Below are 21,176 nucleotides of genomic sequence, written 5' to 3'. Positions count from 1 at the left end.
CCTATGAAGGCCTTTTGTTAACTGCTCCTCACATAACTCATTATGCTCTAATAACTTTTAACCCTGCTACTCTTCTCTCCTCCAACACATATGAGAGACTTCAGAGCCAAACTCAGTTTTGCTTCTTTTTCAGATGAAAAGTATGATAAAATGAGTGGACCTAGGTTCCAGCAACTGTAAAGGGGGATCTAGGATATTTAAAGCATGGTTTTGCAATCACACAGACCTGGTACAAACCCCAGTTGCATCATTTATTGACTGTGGTCTTGGGGAAGTCACTTCCTCTCTCCAGGCTTCAGTTTTCTCTTTTAGGAGGTGGAGATAAGCTGACAAGTTGACAGATAGCACAAGCCAGCCCCAGGTCAGGGGGATACCCAGGAGTCACAGGGAAGTTGGCAGATCAGAGAAACTAGCCCTGTGGCTACCAGAAGAGGGCCGGGCTGGGGTGTGGACAATGGCAGCCCAGAGCAGAATAGGACACAGCCCCATCAGAGTTTTCTGATAGACACACACTTTCTTCTTCCCCACCTTGCCCGGGGGCAGACCTTGGCCAGCCCTATAGCTGTCACCATACTATTACTGCAGGCTGAGAAGGCACTGGCTGGGTGGGGTGGCTTACAGCCTCTGGGTGGGGAGGGAAGTCAAAAACAAGTACAAGGCAGTGAACTGGCCTGTACCTTAGCTTCTCTTCCACCAATCCTCTCCGCCCTCCTGATACCTTAGGCACTAGGTTATGGCAACCATGGGTGGCAGCTTCTAGTAAGAGTCCTACTTGGATAGAGAGAGGTACAGGGAGATACTACAGGGATGCAGATGTCTGCTCAGGACAGTATAAACCAGGAGGTATAGACTGTACACGAGTCTCCTTCTCAACTCACCAGGAAAAGTTCAAGCTACACTTGGGCTTTGCCCCCTCCCCCAGGCACTCAGTCCTGGCCCCAAAGAAATAGGAGCTCACAGGGGCAGATAAGAGACAGCTGAGGGACACACACCCATCAAGAGAAAGACAACATACAGGGCAACCTTATCCAGACACAGCAGAGTTCATGGACTAGGCAGGACAGGAAATGAAATACCCATTTTAAGTATTATTCTAAAAAGGAAAAGAGAGGATTGGGGAAATATGAAGGAGGAACAAGAAGTCATACAGAAGAACCAACTATAGAGTCAGACATGAAAAATGTCATAGATGAAATAAAGACCTCAAAGTCTGGGGTGAATAGCAGAGTGGATATAGCCAAAGAAATACCAAATAAGCAAGTATTGATATTAAGATCAGGTTGAGAAAATCTCCTAAAAAGCATGAAAAAGGTATAGATATTTTACATGGTACCCCAGTACGTACACACACACACACACACACACACACCCTTAAAACAAAAGTTTCATGAGAGGGTGTTATTGTCCACTGTATTCCATATATATATATATATATATATATATAACATATATATGATATAAATTGATTTCACAATTCACTAATGGTCTTAAACTACAGTTTGAAACACAGGACTGGAGTCATACTCTTAGGCTCTCTTGCTAAGCATTACTTCTCTCCAGAGGAATGATTTCTTTGAATGGGGAGTTTGGGAGAAGACAGTAGGTATGCTCACCCCAGCTGCTTCTGGGCTCTTCTGCCCTGCCCATCTGTAGAGATGGTGGATCAGGATGCGCTCTGACTGCTCGGGAGGGGCCTGGCCCTGTAAGGTTTCTAGACAGTTTCTGTTCTCACTTCAGTGCCTACCTCTTTCTGACTATTTGGTGCCTCTGCCATACTGGCTGTTAATATTCTTAGTATAAAACTCCTGCCCTTGCATGATGAGTTGAGTCACTGATCTGGTGGGTAGTCCATCTGTTTCAGGAGAAAGTATCAGCAAGTCTATTTCGGCCCCATGTCTAAGCCACTTTCTCCAATTCAGCATTTATTGACAACAAAGATGACATTTTTCTCTCCATTTGAACATCTTCTTTGTCTTCTCCATTAGTTCTAAACTTGGGGAGCAGAAGCATTCTTTATAAACCTGCTGTTATGGACCAAATGGTGGTATCCCCCCAAAATACATTATGTTGATGCCCTAATCCCCAGTGTAATAGTAATGATAGTATTTGGAGGTGGTGCTCTTGGGAGGTAATTAAATTTAAATGAGGTCAAGAGGGTGGGGCCCCACTATGGGATGAGCGTCCACATAAGAGGAAGAGAGAGCAGAGCTCACTCTCTCTGCCACATGAGTACACAGTGAGAAGGTGGCTGCCTGCAAGTCAAGAGGGCACTAGCTGGGAACTGAATCTGCTGATACTTTGATCTTGGACTTCCTAGCCTCCAGAACTGTGAGAACTAAATTCTTATTGTTTTTCACCCAGTCTGTGGTATTTTGTTACGACAGCCCAAGAAGATTAAAACATCTGCTAAGATATAACAGTGTTGGGGCTTCCCTGGTGGTGCAGTGGTTAAGAATCCGCCTGCCAATGCAGGGGATATGGGTTCGAGCCCTGGTCCGAGAAGATCCCACATGCCGCGGAGCAACTAAGCCCGTGCACCACAACTACTGAGCCTGCGCGCCGAGAGCCTGTGCTCTGCAACAAGAGAAGCCACTGTAACGAGAAGCCCGCGCACTGCAAAGAAGAGTAGCCCCCACTCGCCGCAACTAGAGAAAGCCCATGCACAGCAACAAAGACCCAATGCAGCCAAAAATAAAATTAAAAAAAAAAAAAAAAAAAAAAAAAAAAAAAAAGGGCTTCTCTGCTGGCGCAGTGGTTGAGAGTCCGCCTGGCGATGCAGGGGACACGGGTTCGCGCCCCGATCCGGGAAGATCCCACATGCCGCGGAGCGGCTGGGCCCGTGAGCCATGGCGGCTGAGCCTGCGCGTCCGGAGGCTGTGCTCCGCAACGGGAGAGGCCACAACAGTGAGAGGTCCGCGTACTGAAAAAAAAAAAAAAAAGATTTAACGGTGTTAAATGGTGCCAGGAGGTCAAGCAAGATAAGAACTAAGATGCCACCAAGGGATTTACCAACAAGGGGTTTGTTAGAGACCCTGGTGAGAACAGCTTCTCTGGGTGGGTGGGTCAAAGAATAGGCAATGCAGGGCTAAAATGGAAAGGAGAGGTAGCAACCAGAGGCAGAGGAAACAGGAGAGATCTGAGCATACCGGGGGATGACTAGAAAAAAGCCCAGAGTCCTCCCTGTTGTATAAGATGGCTTGAGGTGGTTTACAGTAAAAATATACCCATTCTCTTCACAGGGTCCTCCTCTTAAGTACCCAGGCCCGTTTCTCCTGCTTTTCCTCCTTGTGTTACATCTGGAAACTTTGGCAGTCACTGGGGTCACGGAGGACAAAGTGGTCAGGTCTAAACAGACTCCTGGACCTGCCTGCTTCATCAGGATGCCAAGAGACCACAAGAGAGCAGAACCCCTGGGAACCAGGCAGCAGCCAAGGCAGGGTAGAGCGTACAAACAGTCATGGACCTGGGTTCCAGTCCTGTTTCTGCACTCCATAACCTGCCATCCCATAGAATTCCTTTCCGAGATCTTGAGGGATGCAGGAAACAGATCGCCTGGGTTTGAATGCAGGCTTCACCAAAGCACTACAGTGTGGCTTGGGCCTCGGTTTTCCCTTCTAAGAGGCACTGTTTTAAGGGGTAACCTAGAACAGCTGTGAGCTAACCCCTTGGCACACAGCAAGTGCTCGGTAGATGCCAGTATCACCGCCTCTTGTCCTGCCCAGGCACAGCCTCTCGCTCCACATCGCACCTTGCAGAGTGGGCAGAAGGTCCCCGCGCTCCGGCCAGCGCCCCCACTCCAGCCGCCAGGGCGCGGGCGGCCTGTCGCGACAGCGGCGGTGCATTGTGGGGCTTGTAGTGCGGGTCTCGGTTGGGTGGGTGGGCGCGGCCGAGGCAGTTCGCAGCGGGGCCATCTTCGGCAGGCCGGCTGGTTCGGCCTGTGCAGCCGGTACCCGCGCCCCTCGCCCGGCCCGATGGCGCCGCGGCCGCTAAGCCCGTTGGTGCTGGCGCTGGGTGGCGCGGCGGCCGTGCTTGGTTCGGTGATCTTCATCCTCTGGAAGACCTACTTCGGCCGCGGACGGGAGCGGCGCTGGGACGGAGGCGAAGCCTGGTGGGGCACGGAGCCTGCCCGCCTTCCGGAGTGGGAGGAATGGGACGTGAGTACCTGGAGGGGATCTGCGCCTCCGTGTGCGCAGCAGAGGGGTGTGACCGCCGCCCTACGGGGCGGGAGCTTGACGCCGCAGGCCTCGCGCGGGTGGACGCGCGTCGGGCGGCCGGGAGTCCCGGAACCGAGGAACGGGTGGGCGTTTGGGGGAGTGTGTTATGCTGCGCCGCCGTAGGCCTAGGGCTTCCTCTGGGCAGCCGTAGCCTGGCGGGCCCGCGCCGGGCCCAGCCCGCGCCCGCCCGGCGCCTGCGCAGTGCGCGCGGGCCGGGGGATGCCGGGAGAGGCCCTCCGCCCCCTCACCCGGCCCGCGCGGTTCATTTGCGCCTTACCCCGACTCGGTTGTTCCTTTCGCTGTGGAATGTGGGGATTGTCAGTCTGAGGAGGCTGACGCTCCGCGAGGGGTAGGAATTTGCCCGAGGTCACTCAGGAAAAACCTGAAGAACGGGTCTTGAGACTGAGGACTCCATAGGCCCCGCTAGTCCCTTTGCAGCAGACCGGGTCTGGCTGCCCCTTTAACGGTGGCAGGGCGGGGATGGGCGCTTTGGGCCTTCGGTCTTCTATGGGGAAGGGTCAGGCGGGAGGGTGCCAACCGCAGCCTGACCCGTACCCCACAGCCCGAGGACGAGGCGGACGAGGAGCCGGCGTTGGAGGAGTTGGAGCAGCGCGAGGTGCTGGTGCTGGGGCTGGATGGCTCTGGGAAGAGCACGTTCCTGCGCGTGCTGGCCGGGAAGCCACCGCTGGAAGGCCACATCCCCACCTGGGGCTTCAACTCCGTGCGGCTGCCCACCAAGAACTTCGAGGTGGACCTGCTGGAGAGTGAGCAGACCCTCCCCCCGTGTCTCCCGCTGTCTCCCCATCATCTCAGCTGGACCCAAGCTGTGGCTTTTTATCTAAGCAAGACACGCCCCTGTAGAAAGTCCTTCCCACGCCTCCCTGCGACACAGGATATAGTCCAAGCTCTGTACTCTGGCTTGGTCGACCCCTGTCCCTCACCCTTACTGCAGCCCACATGCCTAACACTGAGATACTAACAGCTAAAGTTTCCAGTATGCCAAGCCCTTGACAGACATCACTTTAAAAATCCTCCCAACAACTCCATAAAACCGGAAACAGTTACCACCTTCATTATATGTGAGGAAAGGAGGCCCAGAAAAATAATTTTTTTTTTATTTATCGAGGCCCAGTAAAATAATTTATCCAAGCGCACGCAGCTTGCCGGTCAGCTAATGCAGACTATCTGGCTCTGGACTCTCGATGTTAAGCACCATTCGCAGTGCTTGTTTCTGAAGGGTGCTTGCTGTTTTCTTTCTAATCTTCTGAAGGGTGCTTGCTGTTTTCTTTCTAATCTTCTGTGCTTTGCATGCACACTGTTCCCCCAGTCCGGAAAGCCCTTCTTCCCTTGTTAAACTGCTGTTCATCCTTCAAGATTTAAGTCAAACATGATATCCCTCTGAAGCCTTCTCTGACCCCTATAGGCTAGATTAAGAGCTCCTCCTGCTGCAGTGTTTGCCACATACCACCCTGTGTCCCTGACTAGGCATCTGGGGCACCGATAAATCCGATCCAGCTCTGGCCTCTAGGGCCCAGCCCCAATCAGGTACCTGGGAGAGCTTGTTGAGTGAGTGATCAGAGAGGGTCTGAGCATCCTCCTGCCCTCAGTGTTAGGCCTCTTGGGATCCCAGGAGAGGATGGGAGAGAGGGTATTGAGAGCGCAGCAGTACTTAACCACCTGTGTTCAGCCACAGACTCAGTGGGGATGGACGGGTAGCCTTCCTGCCAGCCAAAGGACTCAGACCATAAAGATTAGGTGGGTTTAGTTAGGTCCTAAAGTGGTGGGATCGGACTCTGAGGACCTGGCTTTTGGCCTGAATGGGTCCAGTTCCTCTGGTCTCAGGGCCTTGCCTGCTAGCCTGCCCTGGCTACATCTTTTCTCCCTGACTGTAGCAAACGCTGACATTCACCTGAGATTTAGTCCTTTCAACAAGCTTTCCCTGTCTCCATCTCTTGTGCCAGGGACACAGAAAATTCAAGTGGGGGTTCTGCACTTAAGGCCCACTCTGTCTGGCAGAGACAGTATCCCCCTCCCTTCACCTTGGAAGAAGGGGTTTGATGTTTTCATGTTACCCAGGGGTCTGCCCTGTTAACATCCCAGGCTCAGTAAGGTCACCCAACCTGGATTCAAACCCAGATCTCCCATTCAAGTCCTGGGGCTTTCCCCTCCCACAGCACACACTTCACTGTGGTCTCCTACAGTGCCTGGCCTGCAGCCCAGCTGAGAGTGAGCACTTTGTGCATTTTTGACGACTTTTGCCTTCCCCACACCTCCTATATCCATTTTATTAGCTAGTTCTGTCAGCTTTATCCTCCAGTCGAGTCTGCATCTGTTCACTTCTCCCCACCTCCATCTCTGCCTAATTGGTCCAAGCCGTGGTCACCTGTCAGGACTACAACAGTCTCCTTGCTGGTCTTCCTGCTTCCACTTCTGTCCTCAATGTTGGCCGTAGGTATCTTTCAGAAACCCGTATCAGATCATGTCATTCTTGCTTAAAATGCTTAAGGGGCTCCCCACAGACTCACTGTGGCTTTACAGGCCCTGTGTGGTCCAGCCCTGGGCAGCCTTGCTGGTCATGGCTTCCTCCTCTCCCCTTCTGGCGGCGCCTCAGCCTTCTGTTTCTCGAACACATGGATCTTGCTCTGCTTCTCTCTGCCTCATCTCATGACTAGCTCCTTCTCGTCATCCCAGACTCAGCTCACATGCTGCCTCCTTAGACCACCTTCCCAGACCAACCAGTCCAAAGCCACCAGCACATACAACCACCTCACCCCCCCCCTTTCACTTTTTCTGTTTTACTTCCTTCCTTTGTGGAATGTGTTTATGTGTTACTGCTGTGTTGTTTCTGGTTACGGAGGGAGCTCCTTGAGAGCAGGGCCCCTGCCTGCCTTGCTCACCTCTGTATCTCCAGCACCCAGATCAGTGCTTGGCACCTAGTAAGCACTCAGTATATACTTGTTGAGTGCCTGCTATGTGCCAGGCATTGTGCTGAGGGCTTTGGGGGGATCCAGAGATAAATAGCTCTAACTCTCAAAGAGCTTAGAGCCCACAAGTGTCAGAAGTATAACCAGAAACACTAGGATGCAGGATGACCAGTGGGGACTTTGCAGAGGGACAGAGGGGAACAGGAATAACCCAGGTTGGGGGTGCTACTTGGGCAGCCACTTGGTGACACTATTGAGTATGGTGTTTCCAAGGAAAGAAAATGGGGCGACTAGACTGAACAAGAGAAGCCGAATGGAGAATGGCTGTGCACAGGCAGGGCAGGGAGCCCTGGCTGCTGACCACAGCTGCCACTGACCCAGGAGGAAGCTAGGATTTGGGAGGAGGCAAGGCAGCCCAGGAGAAAGAACCAGAGTACTATTTATTGAGCATATAGTATACACCAGTCCTGTGAAAGGTGCATTGCATGTGGTACCTTTGGGTCTTGCTGCAACCTGTTAGGTAAGTTCAGTGAGGAGGAGACTGATGCTCGGAGGTAGCGACCTGCGCAGGGCGACCTAGCTGTCAGAGCTGGAGCTAAACCCAGGTCTGATTGGCTCTGGAACCTGTGGACTTACCCTTGCTCCTGGCCAGTGGAGCCTTGGAAGGCAGGAAGTGGGGTGGGGTCAGGCTATATGTAGAGAGCCAGGGCCCAGGGAGGCTCTGAGCTGGCCCCTGGCCTCTCCTCAGTCGGTGGCAGCCAGAATCTGCGTTTCTACTGGAAGGAGTTTGTGAATGAAGTAGACGTGCTGGTGTTCATGGTGGACTCGGCTGACCGGCTGCGGTTGCCCTGGGCCCGACAGGAGCTGCACAAGCTACTGGACAAGGACCCTGACCTGCCTGTCGTCATCGTGGCCAACAAGCAGGTGAGGGCCATAGGAGGCTGGCTCAGGCCAGGCGGGCTTGATCCACAGATGCCTGGGCAGGGACAGGGAGCACTGGAGAGGTATTCGGGCCCAGGCCCATGACCTGCAACGCTTAGCTGAGAAACTGTCCCCCACCTCTGCTACCTGTACTCTTTTCTCATTCCTAATCCTCATCCTCTCTCTGCCTTCCTCTTTGCCTGTCATTTGTCATCCTAGAGAAATGAGAAAAATTATTATTAAGTGTCCACTATTTCCCAGGTGTGGTTTCAAATAACATTTCATATTATGCTTCTGTTCACCCTACAAGATATGGGATACTCTTTCCATTTTACAGATGGGGAATCTGAAGCTCAGAGAAATTTTGTACACCTTGAAAATAGTAAAATTGGAATGTCTTAACTCCAAAACCTGTACCTTTTCCACTCTTCTATGTCCATATGATTTCTGACTCTAGATCAGAGAGCTATAGCTAGGAAGTGATAAGAAGTTGAACAGATTAAATAATAAGAACTAACATTTATTGTGTGCTTACAGCATGCTAAGCACCTGGTAATCGTGACCTCACTTCAGTCTTACAAAAACCCCACTATAGGCCTTGTTGTTAGCCCAAAGTTACAGCTGGTATGTGGCAAAGCCAGGAGTTGAGCTTAGATCTTCCTCAAAGTTCCTGCTCTTCACTCTACCTCTCCTGGCCCAGCAACTCTCGGCATCACACACTTAAGATGCCCTTCTCTGCCACAGTATAGAGTCCTGTCATATTTCATGTGGCCTGTGCCCATGGTCCTGATAGCTGTGGGGCATGTTTCCAGCCTGGCTTGGAGAGAGGCTGTCCATCTTTGACCTCAGGTTCCCTCTGCCTATCAGGAAATACTTGACCGTCATTTATAAATAGGGTAACCATATGTCCTGGTCTGCCTGGGACAGCCCCCATTTATGCCTGTTGCTCTGGTATAACTATTAATAATACCTACTTTGAGTCTCTGAAGTACCCCAGTTTGACATGGGGAGGGGGAAGGGTAAGCTGGGACAAAGTGAGAGAGTAGCAGTGACATATATACACTACCAAATGTAAAATAGCTAGCTAGTGGGAAGCAGCTGCAAAGCACAGGGAGATCAGCTTGGTGCTCGGTGCTTTGTGACCGCCTAGAGGGGTCAAATGTAAAATAGCTAGTGGGAAGCAGCTGCATAGCACAGGGAGATCAGTTCAGTGCTTTGTGTCCACCTAGAGGGGTGGGATAGGGAGGGTGAGAGGGAGACGCAAGAGGGAGGAGATATGGGGATATATGTATATGTATAGCTGATTCACTTTGTTATAAAGCAGAAACTAACACAACATTGTAAAGCAATTAGACTCCAATAAAGACGTTAAAATAAATTAATTAAAATAAAAAGAAGTACCCCAGTTTGGACAGTGAATCACATCATCATCTTGTATATAAACTATAATTTATAGTGATTTTGAACCTGAGGTCCCAGCACTCTTATGAATTGCTCCAAGAAGAATCATTTTAATCTTGGGCTAGGCTTGAAATTAAAATGTACCATCACCAGCCATGTTGTGTAGTGGCTTCTTTTTCATGTCACTGGGTTTCTAGAAGTCTAGGGAAGGTAAGGCCCTTGTCTGGAAGTGACCGTACTGTAAGATCTCTCTCTCCACCATTAAGTTTAGGAAACTGAGCTAGGATTCCTATAAAGGTTATAAACTTGGTCATCAAGCCAACCTGAGTTTGAAACCTGGCTCTGCCACTTATCACTGTTTCATTGGCTAAATGACTTCACCTCCCTGAGCTTATTTCCTCAGCAGTTAAGTGTGGACTGTGAGAATTAAGTAAGATTAAGTGCCTATCACAATGCCTGACTTAGAGGAAGTGCTCTTTCTTAGCACAGTGGCTGTGGGTAAGAATGACGGGGTGGAAAGAGATTGATACCAAGAAAGTCAGAGATGAGGAAGAGAGTTTAGACCAAGTGGCCGTGAGAGAACTTAGGCCCCAGTGTTCCCCCAGGGAGCCGAAGAACAGTTTATTTCATAGATGACAAGGGTGGGTTGTTGGGAAACACTGTCAGTCTCGCCTGACATCTCTGTTTCATCCCAGGACCTGAGCGAGGCCATGAGTGTGGTGGAGCTGCAGCAGGAGCTGGGCCTTCAGGCTATCGATAACCAGCGGGAAGTCTTCCTCTTGGCAGCCAGCATTGCCCCTGCAGGAGCCGGCTTTGAAAATCCTGGCACCGTGCACATCTGGAGACTGCTCCTGGAGCTTCTCTCCTAGGCTGGTACCCACCTGTTCACCAGCCAGCCCTGGGACCCCAGTTCTGCTCCTCCTGCTTCTTCATCCCCAGCCGGGGCCTGGGGCACAGGCTATGTGGCAGCACTTCCCTTCTCCCCTCCTCGCCCTCTCAAGAGCAGGGCCTGGGCAAGGCCAGGAACCATATGGAAGCCTTGGTGAGCTAGCCATGAGGCTGAAGCAGGGAGATGGGTGAGGCTGAGGGTGGGAGAGAATGGTGTCTTGCCCATTCTGGGCTGGGAGTGAATCCCACTTTCACCAGGGAAGGCAGCCTCGTCCTCTGACCTGTACAGTGAGCTGCTCAGCAGGGTTAGTTCTCCCTGCCCTATAGGTCCCAGTGGTTGAGGACCATTGTAGGTGTCCGAAGTATGCCCAGTCTAGACCATTCCCTCCTGGTGACTTCACACCCCTCTAATGTGGGCAGGTTCTGGGCAGTACGCTGTGAGCTCAGACCCCCACTCCTGCATTATCCTCCAACCCCAGCTGGCTCATGGCCTTGTGCAATCCCTCCCTCTCTGGCCCCAGGGCCATCCTTTTTAAAGAGAAGTGATTTCTATGTTTTTTTTCTAACTTGGAGATGTATTTCCCAGCCATGAAGATAAGAAGCTCAAGGACGAACCTAGAGATCCTAGCAAGGAGCTTTCTGAAACCTCCCTGCTTCCCCGAGGTTGAGGCCTGGCCCATCAGCCTCTTGACTACAGAGTAAGTGGTATTCACCCGCTAATCAGAAAAACTGAAAGCTTCCCCCAGCCGCCCACCCCACCAAAATCTGGAGACAGAAGCTGCTGCTCTTACACTAACTGTGCCAATGCCCATGTTTACATAAGTCTGGGGAAGGAAGGAGCCTGCCTGTGTCCCTGGGAAGAAGACTGTCAGTGGAGTGGGACGTTGCCCTCCAAACTGCATTTATTTATTTATTTATTTATTTATTTATAAAAGGAACAGGCCAAAGTTTAGGCTCTGTTTCTAGGTGCTGTTATTAAAACCCCAGATGATTGTCATGGAAAATTTGGATCTTTCAGGAAAATAACTGGAATCATGAATGACAGTGTGGTAAGCTACATGTGTCAGTGGAGACAGAGCTCGCACTCCCCTGACCCTCTGTGGCTATAATTGATGTCATAATACTTCACAATGATCCATATGAACTTGAACTCCACCACTTGACCCAGTAGTAAAAGGGACACAAACTCTGTGTAGGTAACATGATTCTGGGAGAGGCAATTTCATCATAGTTACCCAAATAAAAAGAAATGAGAATCAGCAGACCAACCAACAGGGTAGCCTTGGGTACATCACTCAGCCTTTCTAGACCTGCTGATTGCCCAGCTAAGGCAAAGTTGGACGGAATTTCTGCTGTCCTCTCCAGTACACATTCCACTATTCTCCTGTTTCCAGTGATCAGCCAGTTTAAGGACTGTCTCTGGATTGACACTTCTCTTTAGTGCAGACAAAAGAAGGAGTCTTTTGTCTGTCAGGGGCCACTGAACTGTCATCTCCACAAATGGGCCTTTTTTTCAAGGAGATATCCAACTCAGTTTGCTTTTTAATTGAGAATAGAGATTATGTGCCTTTCTTTCATTTGACCGGTGCAAAAGGGGCAGGCCAGGAAGGTGGGCTGTAGATGTCTCAGAATAGAATCACTTTCTTTGAAATTCTGATTAACTTTCTGCTTTAAGAAGTGATTTGACTGATTTTATTTTAAATATTTCGGGAATGACTTGGGTTTTAGAGTAGACTTTGAAGCTCTGCTGACACTTTTCATTTCGCCATTAGAAGGTTGAGAGACTACTTCTCTGTTCTATGAACTCCACCTCGTCCTCTAGTACTTAAAAGTTACCTTTGGAGCCAGCATTGTTGAGGGGGGCACCCTTTTCTACTAATTAAGATCTGCCTTTGGTCTAATGAGTATCACTATGTAGTAAGGTTTTTAAAGTCCCCACTGTGGGGAGGTGAACTTGACTAGAGTTTAACTATATGTACTTTAGTAACTTTCAAAGACTACTCTCAGAACTGACAGGTCCCAGTGGCACACCAGAAGACACCACTGAGGAGCACTGAAGGTCCCTGGTACTTGCACAGAGTGTATAGACATTCTTTTGGCCTGTGGCTGTGCCTCACGTGTGGAGCTGCTGGCCTGGCTGGGTGGCATACAGTACTCATCTGCTCCAGTTCCTACCAGGACCAGATTGGGCAAAGTGGGGGAAAGGCCTTTCTTAGGAACAGCTAACTGCCTGGCCTTGTGGTGCTCTTACCTAGTTGTTCCTGAATGTGACTTTGGTTCTGGAGCCCAGATGACTGCTTTAGGGAACCAGTCATTACCTGGAGCTGTTCATCTCAAAGTGAGGTTCCTGACTAGCCTGGGTGATGCTGTGTTCCCCCTACTGCCCTGACTCTACCTGAGCTTGGAAATAGGGAGTGAATGGCTGGGCAGCTCTCATATTCTAATGAAGACAATACAGTGCCCACTTCACATGGGAAGGAAGTTTCTGCACCTACTTGCTGGTTGAACCTGTGCCTGGATCACTTACCCTGGCTCTAGTGGCTTCTGTTCTTAAGAGTTATTTAAATGAAACCATGGCTTCTGACCTGCTGCTATCCCTCTGAAGAGAGGCCAGCCTGGCCCAGAGCTTGGACATGTGGATGGTCTAGGCAAGAGGGATCCTGAGGCTGCTGGGACCATCACCTTGGACTGGCTGCCTATTCTAAGAAGCCTCCTCTGGCACTTCTTGGCGCCCAGAACTGCCCGTTGCAAGCTTGCACTGACACATTGGTATCCAGCTGTAAAGACTGGGGAGGAGGTGAAGTTGGTCCATCCTGGCCTCCCGATCCTCCACAGAGAAATGCTAACGAAAAATCTCACAACTCTAGCCTGTCTGTCTGAATGAAACCCCAGGTTCTCCAAAATAATGTTTCCACTTGCCTTTGGGAAAGAAACATTTTGTTCTTATGCTAGTTTAGTATCAACTGCCAGCATCTCGAACCAGCTGCTAAAACTCGCCTGTGGTGTCCATTGTCGTCCTCATCCTGCTCCAGACCTCAGACCTGGGCAGTCTGAGCAGTCTGCCTCTCATCTTTGCTGTGTGCTCCCACATCCTCTAAGTCCTTTCTAGTAACTGAAAAGGGGCACCTCCAAGTTTTCCTGCTGCCTCCAGGAGGTGGGCCTATTAAGGGACAAGGGGAAGATTGCCATCAAAGATCTGAAGTAAAGGAGCCTTGCTGTCCCAGCCCATGCCCTGTGAACACGGACCCACGAACTGCATAAAACGGAGTGTTGGTGGCTGTTTAAGGTATACAATAAATGCAAAAAAGTTGGATATGGTTTCACATAAATCTGATTTTGAGGAACGTGTGCTTGGTGCTTATAGTTCCAGTGAGGGGCAGCTATGGAGGGTGGTCCCAGAACACTTCCTGTCACACAACGTGTCAAACAGCAAGTTCTAGTTCCCTGGCTCTTCAGTCCACGTGGGGGTGGGGGGGTTAAGGAACATCAGCTTTGGCCCAATTCAGTACTTTTGGGGAGGAACCCAAACCCTTTCTTGGGAGGAGTTCTAGCTGTCGGGGCCAGAGCTAGGCGTGGAAATGGGAGCGAGAACATCTTTTGAGTGCCTCCATGCCAGAGGTCAGAATGCAGGCGGCGCCATTCCACAAGCATTCCCCCAGTACCTGCCTTGGGCTGGGCTCTGGGATTCCCAGACAAGGTCCCTGCACTCAAGCCCAGTCTGGTAGAGAATGTCAGCCAGACTAAAAGGTAGTTATGACTTTGATAGGCACTGCTACAGGAAGTCTGGGGCATGGGAACTCCAGCCTGGGGGCAGAGGAAAGTGGTATGGAAGACTTCCTAAAGTTGGCACCTGAACTGGGTGAAGAAACAAGGTTAAGGGCCCAGCCTGGTCAAAGGCCTGAATTTGGAATGCTGTGAAGGGCAGAAGTTAGGAGGCCAAATCACGAAGGCCCCCAGGAGCTCTGCTGCAGACTCAAATCATAAAGGCTGTGCTTGAGGTGTTCACAATGGCCAGTCACTGCTGGAGTCTAGCAGACCGGATCTGATGGGGGGTGGTTTCTGTCTAGTTTCCAGCCTGCCTTAATGGTGTGGGACAGGTGGGCTGCCTTCAGGGTCCAAAGAGAAGGCCAGCAAGAGAAAGTCTAGGCTTAGTCATCGTGCAGACTTGACTTCAAACCCCACGTTAACGCCTCTCAAGCCTGTTTCTTTACCTGCAAGACGAGGATCCCACACAACCTTACAGGGTTTTATGTGAAATGTTCTATGTAAAAACATAAGCCCTTCTTTTCAAGAGCAGTGAGGAGAGACAAATTTTACGTGCTTTAAGGAGAAAGCTTAGGAACAGGTTTTCTGTATTATTAATAGCTGAGGATAACTGTATCAAGACAAGAAAATGCCCAGCACCCACCCCACACTTTGTGATCCTGCTACATACCAGCTGTGCCACCGAATTAGGCAGGCCTGGCCCCAGGGAATGGCCATGCAGTGTGTAGCCCAGTGCTTGGCACACAGCACAGTGGTATTCGGCAGTCCCCAGACGGTCTCAGAAAGCAAGTTTGGGGGCCTCAGACTCCCTTCAGGAAAGACAAGTAGCAAAGGCAGGTCACTTGAAGACAGACCAGGAAGCAGCTATACAGCTCCTTACCCTCTGGCCCTTGAGCCACAGCTGGCCTCAGACCAGGGCCATGGAGAACCGGTCCACCAGCCCCCAGCCTGGGGTGAGGCAAGCACTGGAAGCCCCTTCCAGGCAGCCAAGGGTTCCCAGCAGGCTTCTGTAGAAGCGTTAGTGGAACTGCTATGCAGGAAACCAAGGCAGAGAGCAGTGGAACCAGAACAGGGGAGAAGAGGAGGGAGGCTGTGCCTAGAAAGGCATGTGAATATGGAGCAAAAAGGGCTGAATGGCCTCTTTACCTTGGCTGAGTAGGTTTTTGCAGGGGCAGCCCCAGGGCTTGGCTGGGAGGGGCAAATACAAAACCATCAGAGAAGTAAAATACTGTATTTTATTGTACACAGACTATATTCAAACAAACCACCCACTCTGAAAATAGCAGGTTCTGGCTTTTCCCAGAGACTCCAGAAGAACATAAATTGAAGCCTCTGGGAGACAGTGTCTTCCCCAAAGGGAAGTGTGAGAGATTTTGTGTGTGTGTGTGTGTGTGTGTGTGTATGTGTGCGCTGTAACCTTTTGATTCCATGGGGTTTGGCTAGACTCATCTGTAGCCACACACCTCTCCTTGCCTTAAACCCTGGCTCAGCTTCTCTGGTCCAGGAGGAAGCCTCAACCTGGGGCAGGTGTAAACCAGTCACTCAACCTCCATCTTATTCTTTTGCAACGAATCGACAAAGGCTTGCCACTCCGCTGGGTAAAAACGCTTATAGACGTTGATCTTATTCCGAATCTGTTTTGGGGTATCTTGATAGTAATTCTTCTCATCCCGGGCCATAGCCTAAGAAGGGAGAAGGGCCACTTGAAGAAGGCTGGACAGGCAAGGTTCAAATCCTAGCCCTGAGTTGGGCAAGCTACTTCCCATCCCTGAGGTTCAGATTCCTCACCTTAAAAGCCATAGTGTATGTGGGGAAATGCCCTCAGGGACTAGGCAGGAACTGGGACCAACTGAGTAGCTCATTCTCCATCCATCGCCAACTGATCCCACCTGGGCACGGGGGTCCAACGTACCCAGATCTTTCAATTTTTAGGAGAAGCCAAAAATAAGGACTTCTATTTGAAACCTCCGATAATTAAAATGGCAACTACAGTTAACCCTTGAACAACACAGATGTGAACTGTATGGGTTGACTTATACACGGATATTTTTCAGTAGTAAATACTACAGCACTACATGGTCCATGGTTGGTTGAATCCCTAGATGCGAGGAACCGCAGACTTGGAGGACCAACTATAAATATAGACAGATTAACTCTCAAGTTGTTCAAGGGTCACCTGTAGTTCAAGTTGATTAATAAAAATACCATGCAAGCAAAACGTATTAATGAGTGTGATATGAACCACAGGCCACTCAGTCTCTCCAATTATAAGCATTCTGTCAATGGCATCCATTTCTTAGGGTCTCTCTTTCCTCTCTGTTTCCATTCAGTCTCAGGAAACAGGCAATAGCCAAGCATATCAGACCCTGAATGGTCCAGGGTACCTTCCCAAAGGGCCCCAAGTGGTTCCTCCTGCCAGGCCTAAGCCACTCACCTTATAGTCCTCCCCATGGTTCTCCACCATGTAGCAAACATAGTCAATGAGATCCCGAGATAGCGTATTTCCTTTCTTTTCTGGAAGGCTGGCTTCTGCCTCCAGGTCTGGGTTGAGAGAAGCCGAGAGACAGGGAATGAAGCTTTGCTTCCTGCACAAGTTGAGCTGCTCAGTCAATCCCAAGCCACAAGAGTTGCTACACCAACCATCGGATGAGCTTTTCCATCTGCAAATTCAGTGCTAGAAACTTCTTTTTAGCCCCTCAGGTCCCAGGCTCTGTCTATGGCACAAGCATCTATCAGTATAGCAATGAACTAAAAGGCAAGTCACCGCTCTTTGGGCCTCAGATGGGTGAAAGAAAGGCACCAAACTAAAAATCTCTACTTAATGCCAGGTCCTGGGGACAGAGATGAAGATGCAGTGCCTGTCCACAGGACAGGGCTCCCTTCCAGCTCTAAAACTCTCTGAAAATCTCTTGAAGAGTTAATAACAATACGTGAAATGGAAAGGTGTGAATAAATGAGAACTCCAGCTGTAAGAACTAGGGCCTGAGGCACCTCTCTACTCCTTTGTGTATCTACTACTTTGTGAGGGGAAAAGCCAAGCTCCAATAATGGCCTCACACCTAACATAGCTAGGTAAATACTCCCCCATTCCTCATCTATGAAGGGAGAAAAATAGCTACCTCATGGAAATGAGGTAGTCAAATCTTATCCAGGGTCAGGTGCTAAAATTGCTTATAGTCAAAATTATCTTTAACTTGGTTGCCATGGGTTGTGAGGAGGGGAGAACAGGGCATTACTGTTTCATGAGTAAAGAGTTTCAGTCGTGCAAGATGAAAGTTCTGGAGTTCTGTTGCAAGACGATGTGAATATAACACTAATGAGCTATACATTTTAAAATGATTAAGATGGTAAATTTTATGTGCTTTTTAACCACAATTAAATTTTGTTTTAATTAAAGAATTAAAAATAAAACTTTTTAAGATTAGCTTTGACTACAGAGAGTACACACGATTTTGTATATACAGTCCTGTGCAGTCAGTAACTCTTACAAGAATCATTAAAATAGACTACAGACAGGAACTCACAGAATTCTATATCAAATGTCTGGTCATTCAGATACTTTAAACTTTAGGAGAACTGTTAAAAACCACAGACAGGAAAGAGGAAGGATGGGTAGAATATTCCAGAGTATTCCTGCTTCCCTGCAGAATTTACCCTCTTCTGTTTTAATATTCAGTCTCTATAGCCTTAATATACATAAAATTGGATTTATCATTGGAAAGATTACATGGTGGAATCTTTAAAAAAATCTGTTCATCCTTAAGCTCATAAGAAGCTGAATGTATGCCTGAGACTTACCGTTTTCTCTTCTATCCTCTCAGGCACTAGTTACATCCTCCCTGAACATCTCTGACCTCCCTTCACACACTGGAGCTTAGCCAGTAGACTGAAAATGTCTCAGCCGGGACACAGTCCTAACTCTGCAAGCTGAGCCCTAGAACAGCTCACTTTTTCCTCTGAACCTCAGTTTCTCCATCTGTGAAATGAGAACATCTGAGGGTCCTTTCCAGCTCTAACTGAGCAGGATGGTGACCTAGAGGAATGTGGCCCACACCCACCATTGAGCACATAGGGCTTCCGCATGAGCTCCTTAGGCCCCTCCTCCACGTCCACTTCCAGGGCCTTTACCTGCAGAGAACACAGACCGTGAGATTAGGAGACACAGGAAAAGATCCTGGATGAGGGGAAATTCTAAAGGCTCCTGCCCGTCCCAACACAACTGCATTACCCACAAGGATCCCTCCACAAAGGCAAGAAGAGATGACAAAAAGAACGAATGCCCTCCCTGGAAGCTTCGTGGTTCCCAAGAGGCTCAAGTAAGCAATTCATCTTTCTGTGCCTAACTATAAAATGGGCATAATACCGCTTGCCTGCCTCACTTAACTGTGCGGTTAGCAAATGAAACAATGCACGTGAAAGCACTTTATACTTTACAGTGAGGGAGAGATGTCAGACATCTTCTCTTATGCAGAAGAGCAAGCTGACGGTGCTTGGCTATTAGCTTCATAATTGTTCGAGAAACAGTAGCACCATTTTCTTCTGGCATGAAGGGATAAAAAGAAACATGTCTGAAGGCAATGGGACAAATCCAATCAGCAAGCCCATTCATTAGGTTGACTATTTATTGAGCACTAGTCACATCCTAAGCAGCACAGGATTTAGTAGTGAATGGAACACAGATTCTTGTCCCCAGGAGATTATGTTGGTGGAAAGAGTCACAGACAATAAGCAAATATACAAATATAATATACCATCAAGTATTTACAACTGCCAATGAATTAAAATAAAGCAGGAAAGAAGTTACTGAGTGAAAAGGGGTGCTATTTTTGAGAGCGGGTCCAGAAAAATAATTATTCCGGAGAAATTAGCCCTGGGAAAAACTACCCCTAGGGAAGCCTCAGACCAAGAACGACTGGATAACTGAGAAAAGGTGTAAGGAACAGTAAGTAAAGATTCCAAACTCCTTATTAGAAAAGTTAAGGGCAGAAAAAGATAAATTCTGGAAAATATGGCTGAGATGCCAAGGGACCCAAACAGTTTAATTTCAGAGGAAAAAAAGTAAGTGCAGAAGGAAAGGGGAAGTTCCAACCCAGGTCCAATATGTGCTGCGGGAGGGAATATGAAGGGACCCTCAACCACAGTCAGTACAGCCTGGCCGAGTTGGCTGTGGGGAAGTCGCAAACCCAGGAAGGGCGTGAGGGAGGTAATAATAGACAGGACTAAGTTCTGAAACCCAGCTAAGTATGGCGGGAGTGGGGGGCGGGGGGGTGCTGGAGATGGAGGGCAAGGGCCGGGACCCTACCACGTCACTACCTTTCTCTTAAGAAGGGGCACTGCCCTGTTGGGGTCCATAGCCAAACCCATGTCGGCCAGGTTCTGCCGCACCGATTTGGTCTGGTCCCAGGCATGTCGGATGTGGGAGCTACGGGAAAAGAGAGGGCGATCGCGTAACCATCATCTCGCCGGCTGTCCCGCCCGAGGCCCCCTGACTCCTGAACCTTGGTCCCCTCACCATTCGATCCGCGGCGCTGCCTTCCGTCGAGCATTCCGGTTCAGACGCTTCCGGTTAACATTATAACCGAACTTCTGCCTCCGGGTCTTCCCCTTGGCTTTAGGCATCGCGCTGACCCCAGCACGGGTAACTCAGACTCGGTGCCTCTCACTCCAAGTACCTCGTGTAGCGACTCCTTCCGGCTAGTGATCGCGTGGTTTCGCAGGCTTTGGGGAAATGTAGTCCTCCACGCAGCGACAGCAGACTGATTACTACGACTCCCAGAGTGCCATGAGGGATTACACCTGCGTACAACACTGAGCAAAGTCCTTTTCCCCCGCCCTCTTTGATGACCTCATCAGGAGGCGGGGTTTAGCGTCCGGATTTTCTTCTACCGCTGTAGCCTAAAACATGGCGACTCCTGGCCCCGTCACTCCGGAGGCACCCTTTGAACCATCGCAGCCCCCAGTCATTGAGGGCTTTAGCCCCAGTGTATACAGCACTTCGGAAAGCTTCAAGGAAAAGTTTCTTCGCAAGACCCGCGAGAACCCAATGGTACCCATAGGTAAGCAAGCGGGCGCTAAAGGTACTGTAGACCAAGAAGACAGTGATGTAGAGGGGAATGAAATCGGGGAGGACCGGGGACGCCAGGGGGGACTGGAATGAGAGTAGACCAGAGATGTAGCGAAGGGGCCGGGCGGTGATTGGAGCAGGAGCTGGACGGGATTGGGGCGCTGAGATGGGGCCGATTCTGACACGGAGGACCCCCGCTTTGGCCAGCCGCTCCCACCTCAGCTCCACCCCATACCCCCCTCTCCTCAGCTGCTGTTTAGAGATTTTGACCCTGGGGGCGGGAGCCCAAAGCGGGGAGGGTGCTTCCCACCTGCTTTGTCGCCTCTTCAGGCTGCCTGGGCACAGCGGCCGCCCTTACCTACGGCCTCTACTGCTTCCACCGGGGTCAGAGCCAGCGCTCCCAGCTCATGATGCGCACCCGAATCGCCGCCCAGGGCTTCACGGTCGTAGCCATCTTGATGGGTCTGGCTGCATCCACTATGAAATCTCGACCCTGAGTCGGTGGCCTGCCCTTGAAAGCTCCGCGGAGATCGTTCCCAGCTCCAGGAGCAACCACCGGTCCTGCCACTGGCATTATTCCCTCATGTCCTCTGACAAGCCCCTGTATCAGTGGGGGCAGAAGTGGCCAATTGTGTAACCGACAGATTTTTTTCAGGAATCTCAGGTTCGGTTCAGTTTGAGTGTTGCATACTTCTAGTTGTGCTGCACCTTCACCACTCCCTACTTAATAAACTCTGATCCACTTGTAGTTTGGTGAATTCATTCCCAGTCTCACCCCCATGCTTTTTGGTCTTTGGTTTTAGGAGAAAACAGACTAAAGACTGCAGGGGCTCTTAGAATTCCAATAGTCTACTGATTCTCAAACTTTCCTGGTAGCAATCACCCTGGGGTACTTATTAAAAGTAGAGAGTCTCTACAGTGATGTTATATGAAAAAAAAACAAAAAACTGAGCTTTCCAACAGTTTTCAAACTTTCAGTAGAAAACCTTCCTTCATATG

At 49.9% G+C, this 21,176-nt stretch overlaps 3 protein-coding genes and 1 long non-coding RNA gene across 8 annotated transcripts; 2 read left to right on the top strand and 2 right to left on the bottom strand.

Annotated features, from left to right (window-relative positions):
• Window positions 1-237: 237 nt before the first annotated feature.
• On the bottom strand, window positions 238-3,651 carry LOC137222062 (uncharacterized). 2 transcript variants are annotated; one of them, XR_010942256.1, is made up of 2 exons: window positions 3,147-3,651; window positions 238-2,920 (listed from the first exon to the last, which is right to left on the bottom strand). It is a non-coding gene; the product is annotated as an uncharacterized lncRNA (long non-coding RNA). The 2 variants fall into 2 exon arrangements; XR_010942257.1 differs by having other exon boundaries at window positions 3,225-3,651.
• A 189-nt stretch (window positions 3,652-3,840) lies between these two features.
• ARL10 (ADP ribosylation factor like GTPase 10) lies at window positions 3,841-13,661 on the top strand. Of its 4 annotated transcripts, XR_010942255.1 has the most exons (6): window positions 3,841-4,154; window positions 4,777-4,978; window positions 7,887-8,062; window positions 10,156-10,502; window positions 10,935-11,046; window positions 12,356-13,661. XR_010942255.1 is itself a non-coding variant. In XM_067732788.1 (4 exons), exons 1-4 carry the CDS (start codon window positions 3,972-3,974, stop codon window positions 10,327-10,329), a joined length of 735 nt encoding a protein of 244 aa, XP_067588889.1. In that variant the 5' UTR covers window positions 3,841-3,971; the 3' UTR covers window positions 10,330-13,661. The 4 variants fall into 4 exon arrangements, 1 of the variants encoding a protein (XP_067588889.1); XR_010942253.1 differs by having other exon boundaries at window positions 10,935-13,661; XR_010942254.1 differs by having other exon boundaries at window positions 10,156-11,046.
• Window positions 13,662-15,330: 1,669 nt separating this feature from the next.
• NOP16 (NOP16 nucleolar protein) lies at window positions 15,331-19,851 on the bottom strand. The gene is made up of 5 exons (XM_067732792.1): window positions 19,626-19,851; window positions 19,427-19,535; window positions 18,172-18,241; window positions 16,548-16,654; window positions 15,331-15,795 (listed from the first exon to the last, which is right to left on the bottom strand). Exons 1-5 carry the CDS (start codon window positions 19,730-19,732, stop codon window positions 15,652-15,654), a joined length of 537 nt encoding a protein of 178 aa, XP_067588893.1. The 5' UTR covers window positions 19,733-19,851; the 3' UTR covers window positions 15,331-15,651.
• A 113-nt stretch (window positions 19,852-19,964) lies between these two features.
• HIGD2A (HIG1 hypoxia inducible domain family member 2A) lies at window positions 19,965-20,925 on the top strand. Its single transcript, XM_067732793.1, has 2 exons — window positions 19,965-20,169; window positions 20,508-20,925. Exons 1-2 carry the CDS (start codon window positions 20,016-20,018, stop codon window positions 20,672-20,674), a joined length of 321 nt encoding a protein of 106 aa, XP_067588894.1. The 5' UTR covers window positions 19,965-20,015; the 3' UTR covers window positions 20,675-20,925.
• Window positions 20,926-21,176: the final 251 nt, after the last annotated feature.

The sequence above is a fragment of the Pseudorca crassidens genome, chromosome 3 (assembly GCF_039906515.1).
Source record: "Pseudorca crassidens isolate mPseCra1 chromosome 3, mPseCra1.hap1, whole genome shotgun sequence".
Taxonomy (NCBI): domain Eukaryota; kingdom Metazoa; phylum Chordata; class Mammalia; order Artiodactyla; family Delphinidae; genus Pseudorca; species Pseudorca crassidens.
This window is presented reverse-complemented; position numbering and strand designations above follow the sequence as displayed.

What these genes read in the sequence shown, in the direction of transcription:
- ARL10 (XM_067732788.1), top strand. Translation starts at nt 3,972, where the DNA reads ATGGCGCCGCGGCCGCTAAGCCCGTTGGTGCTGGCGCTGGGTGGCGCG. An exon ending in CGGAGTGGGAGGAATGGGAC is followed by an intron (nt 4,155 to 4,776) that starts GTGAGTACCTGG and finishes CGTACCCCACAG; the next exon opens with CCCGAGGACGAGGCGGACGA. An exon ending in CGAGGTGGACCTGCTGGAGA is followed by an intron (nt 4,979 to 7,886) that starts GTGAGCAGACCC and finishes GCCTCTCCTCAG; the next exon opens with TCGGTGGCAGCCAGAATCTG.
- NOP16 (XM_067732792.1), bottom strand. Translation starts at nt 19,732, where the DNA reads ATGCCTAAAGCCAAGGGGAAGACCCGGAGGCAGAAGTTCGGTTATAAT. An exon ending in GCAGCGCCGCGGATCGAATG is followed by an intron (nt 19,536 to 19,625) that starts GTGAGGGGACCA and finishes CTTTTCCCGTAG; the next exon opens with CTCCCACATCCGACATGCCT. An exon ending in ACCATGGGGAGGACTATAAG is followed by an intron (nt 15,796 to 16,547) that starts GTGAGTGGCTTA and finishes CTCCCTTCTTAG; the next exon opens with GCTATGGCCCGGGATGAGAA.
- HIGD2A (XM_067732793.1), top strand. Translation starts at nt 20,016, where the DNA reads ATGGCGACTCCTGGCCCCGTCACTCCGGAGGCACCCTTTGAACCATCG. An exon ending in GAACCCAATGGTACCCATAG is followed by an intron (nt 20,170 to 20,507) that starts GTAAGCAAGCGG and finishes TCGCCTCTTCAG; the next exon opens with GCTGCCTGGGCACAGCGGCC.